This window comes from Micropterus dolomieu, linkage group LG01 (genome assembly GCF_021292245.1).
Source record: "Micropterus dolomieu isolate WLL.071019.BEF.003 ecotype Adirondacks linkage group LG01, ASM2129224v1, whole genome shotgun sequence".
Classification (NCBI taxonomy): domain Eukaryota; kingdom Metazoa; phylum Chordata; class Actinopteri; order Centrarchiformes; family Centrarchidae; genus Micropterus; species Micropterus dolomieu.
In genome coordinates, this window is record NC_060150.1 from 10,072,272 (window position 1) to 10,080,170 (window position 7,899).

The 7,899-nt window shown below is 38.5% G+C and overlaps 1 protein-coding gene across 3 annotated transcripts in view; it reads left to right on the forward strand.

Moving 5' to 3' along the window:
- LOC123974925 (interleukin-1 receptor accessory protein-like 1) overlaps positions 1-7,899 on the forward strand; it is a 242,479-nt gene that overhangs the window by 104,823 nt on the left and 129,757 nt on the right. For all 3 annotated transcript variants that reach the window (XM_046055958.1, XM_046055964.1, XM_046055970.1), the window contains exon 5: positions 2,718-2,871. In XM_046055958.1, the coding sequence (XP_045911914.1) occupies positions 2,718-2,871 (154 nt within the window). The remainder of the gene's footprint in view (positions 1-2,717; positions 2,872-7,899) is intronic.

A 7,899-nucleotide genomic window follows, 5' to 3' on the forward strand; every position in this document is an offset into this window, starting at 1 on the left:
TTATTGCCTGCGCGCGCATCCAGCTGTGTTTGAATACAAGAAACCCGTCTATAGATCACTGTGCCTCAGCTTGTGATTGCACAGTTATGAATAAAAACATGATACTTAACATGTTGAGGAGAACTTATTTCCCTTCCTCAAAACAGTCATTGCTCCCAGCATTAGATCCTCCATTGCTTTCTACCTGAGATTCACAGCACTCCAGCACATCCAACCAGAAAATGTAAGAAAAAAACTTTAAAAACTCTAGCTATGAGTAGCTGCTCACTCTCTGCACTCGCTAAGGATTCTGTGTTTTCAAATAATATACAAGTTTGGATTACACAGACATCCAGGGTTATGAAAAAAACAACCTATTACCCATGCCATTTATTGTTTTAAAGCTTAGAATAAGCTCTATTGGATGAAAAAGTAAATTGAGTTAGGTTGCAGCAAGTTGTCTGTGTGCATTCTGATTATCTGCTTTTATGTGGGAAAACTGAGAATGGATCACTGCGGTATAAAAATAACCACAGAATAATGTTGTACAGTAGCTGTAAACAGACTTTATGAATACACACAGAAGAGGTGATGAGGTGTTGCCATGAAGGTATCAGCAGAGTAACAGTGGGACTGTTTGAATGTGATTGGCTGTAAAGCCAGCTGCTAACTGATCAGCTGATGTATTAGTGAGCCAATGCTGAAACATGAACAAAACAACTGTCAGCCAGTCAGCTGCTGCAAGCTTGACTTCAGAGTTCTGTTTGAACTAACGTAGTGTTATTTGTGAAATTGCACACAAATTCCACGCATGATCTGCTCTCACATCCAAATGCCCTGTGAGATTAGAAAATAATGGTGCATCACACACTACACGGTATTTGACAGAAAATATACATTAACTAGTTTTCTTTCTCTCACTCAAACACACTCAACGCTGCTTTTTGTCCATACAGATATGATTTGTCTTGTTAGACACAGCCTCAGTAGTTCTGGACACATTTCACTATGCTGCCTTCCATTTTGACTATTGATGAAACCTGTAAGCCAAATTATCTTAGCTTTCTTCCTTTCATTTTATATGCTTCTCATATGGGATATTGTGGTGAAAAATAATTACTGTCAAGATTCAAGTAAATGTCAAACCATTACAGTAGGCAAGAGTTTTCCTCGCAAGCTTCTGCACTTTTTTATTTAATCCCTGAACTCATCAACTGCAAGGGAAAAAATCTCTGAGGTTTGATGAATATATAGTTAAAAAGGATGTTGAAACTCTATAATGTTGCATTGCACGAGAGAAGTAGCTAAGACCCACCTCAAAAACACCAGAAGACTGAGAATTGTTGAGGGTGATATATTTAATCTCTTGAGACTGGACTGACTGTTTGCACCAGCTGTTTGTAAGCTTAAACCTCACCAAATTAGGCCTGCACTAACAGTGATTTTAGTACTCAAAGCTTCTACAAATTATTTCATCAATTCATCGTTTAAGAAGTACTAGTGCTTGGCGGCGGTGTGCCCCACCGGTAACAGGATCAGCTGTGTAAGTTAACTCATGATTGTGACGTTACAACCCAAACTCACGGCCCAACAAGGCGGAGAACAAAAATGTGCGTGTGTACATTTACAGCTGAGGATTGCGGCTTAGTTTTGCTAACTTTAAAGTCAAACAAAACAGAACAGTCAAATGCTAAAGTTTCTTTTACTGTTACCTTGTCTGTGGTCTGCTCCGTGGACTTGATGATAGACCGGGAGCTTTCTGATCAGGTGCCGTCATGCTGTTGCAGTAGGCGACATAAGTTTCGTTTTACGGTGGACAGACTGTAACATTACAGTATGCTATATAGTTGGATTAAACGAAGCATCAGTGCAAAGAATTTGTGTCGATGCTTTTTAGTTATCGAATTATTCGATTTAATCGATGAACCGTTTCAGCCCTACACCAAATTAAAACAGTGATGGGATATGGATCGACACATCTGATGTGATCCGTGATAAAAATGCTGTTTGATTACAAAGTAAATTGTGTTTCACTAAAACAACAACACCAAATCTCACAATATTATGTCAATGTGAATGGATGCTACTACAGTAACTCTGACACATACCTCCCTTGATTGGACTGCACAAAAGATGTTTATTTGAAACTCTTTCTTAAATATTTTCTAGCTATGACATGTCTTAAGCATTAAGAACCCGATTTAGTAATTCACTACTTTGAAACCAGCAAGTAGTTATTAAGAACTCAGGAAGGACTTTACATAGTCATGGATTTACGAATAGCTAATGCAACCAAATCCAGTACAGTAGCCCTTCCTCAGAATGATAAATGCACAACCATTCAATCCCATAAATCACTGTTTAATACAGTATTAGTGTCTGGGCAACAGGGGTGCACCAAACAAATATCTAAAGGCTGGCATAATTTGAGAAAGTTTGTGTATTGATAGGAGGTATCTCTACCATAACTGTGTGGAAAGCTGCTGTAGTTCTTTATGACAGGATGTTTAGTAACAGGGCTGTCCATGGATTTGTCTGTATTCATTCAATATATTTAAAGATAAGACAAAATATAAAGTCTCTTCTCTGTTGCTAATGAGGTGAGGTGTGCAAGTAAAAGCTTGTTTTCTGTTGATTTCCAAATATTAGTTACGCTTGAAAGTCAACTGTGACACAGTATATTTACTTTATAACAACTTTCTTGTTTCCCATGTGTTTTTTCTACATTTCAAATACAGGAATGCAAGCCAAAGCAGTGGAGACAAACCATAGAAAGGAAGAGGGACACTCTGTCCATCAAGGAAGTACGGGAAGATGACATTGGGAATTACACCTGCGAATTGCAGTTTGGGAACTTTGTGGTGCGGAGGACAACTGAGCTATCCGTCACAGGTAAAGATTTATATTTCTTCAATTCTGCAAATGATTTGATTTTTTTTTTTTTGAGATATTTAAGCACTTACTGCATTTACTGAAAGAGGTTCAGAGCTGCACAGTTATGCAGTTACTGCAGTGCTTGCAACTGCATAAAATAATATTAGTAACTGTGCGCTGAATCTATGTATATATATTATTTTAAATGCATTTTTCCCCACAAAAGAATACCCTCATTGTTGGTTGTTGATTTGTGTCTGTTGTTTTCTATATATTGTTTCTTATGCTGCCCAGCACCTTTTGCCAATGTATCCCTGTCAGTAGTGTGTCTGTGACTTCTAGGCTGCTTCAATTGCTAAGTAGTGTAATTCACACAGAGCTAATTCAGCACTTTTTCTTAAGGCTGTTGAAATATTTAAGCCTGAAACCAAAAGTGGATGACAGATTGCTTGCCACTGCCACTGTGGATAGGGAGAACTCAAAAAGTAGAACTTAATTAAACGCACCTCTATTTTCAGGTTATCTGATTGGAATTAGTTGTAGTTGTTGTTCAACAAAAGCAACACTGATATTATTAGCTAACTGTTTTATTTATTTGGCTGTTTGGACATAATGAATCATCAGAGAAATAATAATAGTACCAGGGCCAATCATATGCTAAATTTTAAATGGTCAAATACTGTATTATGGATCTACTCCATATAAAATGTTCATTCAAAAGTGGAGCTCACGTTCTTTTGAGAAAAACGGTGTCTCTTTGCTTCAGACAATATCAAACAGAAAAAGCTTCTTCTCTCTGTGACTCATTTGGCTGAGCTCATGTTTCCTTTGGTGGCTGACGAAACAAAGCAGAGAACAGTGAAGGTGGTTTTGGATGGATAGAGGGTCTGTTACATTTCAGTGCAGCTGCCATCGTGCAATGTGGGTGTGAGGGTCAGACAAAGTGTTTACTGTTAACTGCTACCTGATTACACGTCATAGTCCTTTTAAAGACGCAAAAGCCAGACTCCAGTAGTGAAGGCCAAGCTAAGTCATCAATCATTTTCTCACCAGCCTCAAAATGTCATCCCGGGGGAATAGTCTTAATCTCTCTATCTACTTTGGAGACATTCAGCATTTCAAAACAGGTGGCGAAAAATGATTGATGATTGGGCCATGGCAGTAGAAGCAGCATTTATGATTCTTTTTGCAAGAAATATAGTCTTCCAACTGTGTCTGGACAGGTCTCCTCCCACATCCAGCTTGCCTGTAGGTGTGAATGTGTCTTGTTTCAACATTTTGATAGACTGGCAACTTATCCAGTATTTAGATGCCTAGTGCATGCTGGGATATGCTCCAGCCCTCACAACCCTTGGGCAGGATAGAAAATGGATGGATAGAGGGATGGATATACATTTATTTGATGCTTTGGTTTGACAAGGGGAGGGGGGTTGTCAGTCATATAATTCACTTAAAATTTTGTACAGAAAATGGCGCTTCATAATGCAATAGTCATGTACCCTTTAGATGCAGAGATGCAAATACTGTTTCACCCAAAATGTACTTTTACTGTAAGTTACGGTTACTGCTACTGTAAGATCCAATTTTGCCTTGAGGTAACACATTGTACTAGGCAACAAGTTCTCATTGTTGTGTGAAGTTGGAGTGCTTTTTATTTTTGGAGAGCAATGACAGCGTTTGCTTTGCTTCTGGCTTGGTTGTTTTCCTTTTAGGCAGAATTGCTTTCCACAGAGTTTTGGATTTATTTATTTTTTTGTTTGTTTTTGATTTGAAGAAGTTTTGAGTTTTTGTATGTGGTGTTTTCTTTTGTGCAGCCACCGTGGCTGTACTGATCATGCTAACTACCTGGTTCTTTTGATCCATCTCCTATTTCTGTCTGCCGTTGCTGCTACAGTACACATGAAACACATCACGTCCTGTATGGAGGGAGATATTGTTCTTGGAAAGAACTCCTGTGCATGGTGTGTTCAACCAGCAAAGGTAGACACTTTCATGAACTAGGTTGACTCCCTCTTCAGCCTTAAACACGCTGAACTTTCATGTGATTATCATCAAATTAATAATGCAAGACCCATTCACTCTTCATGTTTTCTAGTTCTTAAAAAGTGTAACACTGATTTTGATAGATCTACTGATTTTATATTGAATCAGTGTCTTCCACTAGTTGTAACATTCATTACTTGTTTGTGCAAAACACTCGAGTTTGTCTAATTTTCACAATTAATCATGATAACACGAACTCTAGGGTTCGATTGTTTAGGAAATTGTCAGCCATTTATCCCCATTATATAACCATCTAGGCCAGCAGGAAGTTTGAAAAAGAATAACAACACAGTATCACAATAGAGCTATACAATTGCTCCACCAACTAAGACAGATAAGGCAATTTCTTAAAAGTGAGCCAGTACCTACCTAGTATACTCCATACTGTATTTATTAGTACTTAGTTCCCACCATAACCGAAACTTTTAAGAAACATGGGACACGGTTTTTACTGTATTTTACAAACTGGGACATTTGGAATATTTGCCAATAAAATGTAATAAAAACCTATGACGGAATATGTAATTTTTAGGTGCTGTTTGGTAAGCAGCTGTGGGACAGATACCAATGTAAAAAGTTGGGCTTATGTTGTTATTCATTTTCATTTACACATATTAGTTTATAGTTTAGTAGTTGTGAAATACATTTTTCTGTCATCTACTTTTGTCTTTCAGATTTTTCTGTGCACTGTTTAGCCATGTGTTTTTTCCCCCCCAAAAATGTATAAGGTCCTGGATATGTTTGTTTGTCCAACAAGCATCCTCTGTTGGTTGCCGTGGTTGATAGGCACTATTAAAATGTTTGTGTTTGTTATATTCTTGTTGTGATGTGACGGAGCATCTTCTTGACTTGTCACATTTAGCAGCACTTCTGGTTACCCCTGAAAGTATCTGGAACTTGCATTCAGGATGACTTATAAAGTTTAGTTCCAGAAATGTGTCTTCCAAACCAGGTGGAGAACAGTGGTTACAGTGGTGCAGAAGCATCAGTCCAGTCATAATGGCAACATAATACATCACATTTCATTACATTCCTGCACTGGATAAGGGGAAGTATTACACAAAAAGATCTGTGGTTCACATCTAACCTTCCCATCTGCATACTTTCTTTTTTCATCCGGAATAAATATACATGAATCTTTATGTAATATTATCATCAGCCTCCCGCAGATAATTCCAATTGACCATCAAAACCCTTGTCACTCCCCTCTTTATCAACAGCCTAAAGGCCCTCACACAGCAGGGCAATGGGACAAAAGGTCAGATTCCATTTGATTATAATGAGCACTGCTAAAATCATAATGAGCTCCCTCACTGGGTAATTGGAAGTGAACAGTCATTTTTAAATGAAATTTGGGGCTTTATGACTTCTTTGTAAGGTGCACCGTTTGATGTCTAAGATTAAACACAGCAGAATAAAGGAGCAGTGATGAAATAGATATACTGGGGAGCAGCAACTTTGGTGTGTAAAGTAGACTGCGTAGCTAATGAGCCGGAACTGATGCATTTAACCTGCTTTTCTTATTTTGAACCAGCACGCAATGAGGTGTGTTTGGTTGAGGAAGGGAAGGGCCGTGCTTTGCGGTGAGAGCATGAAATAACAAAAAAGAGAGGTTGAAAACAATCGTGAAAATACCTCTCTACATAAAATGTGTCTACCTTGCTCCTTAAACTGACCGACGTATTCACCTGATATTTTTCATGCCCTTTAAGTCTGAGTGTTTTGAATAGATAGATCTTATGTTCTGATAGCTGTGTGGCTTGAAGCAGTTATCATTGCAACACTCGTTTCAGTCTAGCACATACAAAGCAATTTTTCTCAAGTGAACAATGGTTTCTATTTGGATAGCACCATTCTATTTCAGTGTCTTGCTCACTATTGAATATTATTGCACAGCGACTGTTTGGAAATAAAAGGAACTCTTTTACTTTCCCTGCTCAACCACTGCCCTTGAATGATGGGAACTTTGCCGTTGATATGTGTTTTCTGCTGTGCATTTGTAAGCTAGAGGCTATTTTCTGTGAATGTAGACAATAAAGAATAATAGAAGTGCAGTACAAGTTCAGAACATACATTTTAAGTAGAGAACAAGACTATGGCTTTCAAACTGAGTAAGTCGGAACATGACAAGTAGGGACAAACTCAAATCCATTTAGCAAACAAATTGTTGAAATCATTGTTCTTTGAATTGGATTAGATCATCTGGAGGTGGTCTGGTTGGTACTGTGATCGGATCTCAATCAGGTGTAAATGCAATCTGTCCAGCATGTTGAGGTGGTCAACCAACTCTCTGCGTACGATTCCTCGAAAAGGATAGCTCTTTTGCTTTGGGAGACTCTAAAGCAGAGGTCACTAATAGGCGGGCCGCGGTCCGGATCCGGACCCAGCCGCCGTCCTCTCCGGACCACCGACCTACAGCCCATTTATTATTGAGACTTACTACCTCGTGACGGAGCGTTTCTATTTTAACCCGCGCAGCTTTTCTAGCATTTACTGTACTGGTTTAGAGGTACAGGAAACTCACAGACCAATCGCATGTGCTCCAATCGTCTCATGTGACGCTGCTCAGCCAATCAAATCTGTGCATACTGATGCTTGCGAGTTGAGTCCGCGAGATTCACCAGAGACGTTTTGGAAACACACCCGAATTGAGGAGACGAAAGATAAAAGAGATTTCACATGACTTTTAATCAAGAATGTACAGATTTTTACATGTACATTCCTCCCACGGGCAGTTCAAAACCAGAATATCTCATAGATCTCCAATATGCTAGCTGGAGCTCACGTTTCTCACTGAACAACAGAAAGTAGGAAAGTGGTAGCTCTGTAAGAGGAAATGAAAGAGAAGAGGAGGCATTACAGCTGTTCATTTGTTATGATGTGTTGAGTGTTTATTATAAAATTTGTTAAGACTACACTTCATCACTTCAAGCTACACTTTTTATTACATTTTTTCTAAAAATTAGGCACTTTAATTTAGTTTACTTAAATTTAGAATTTATT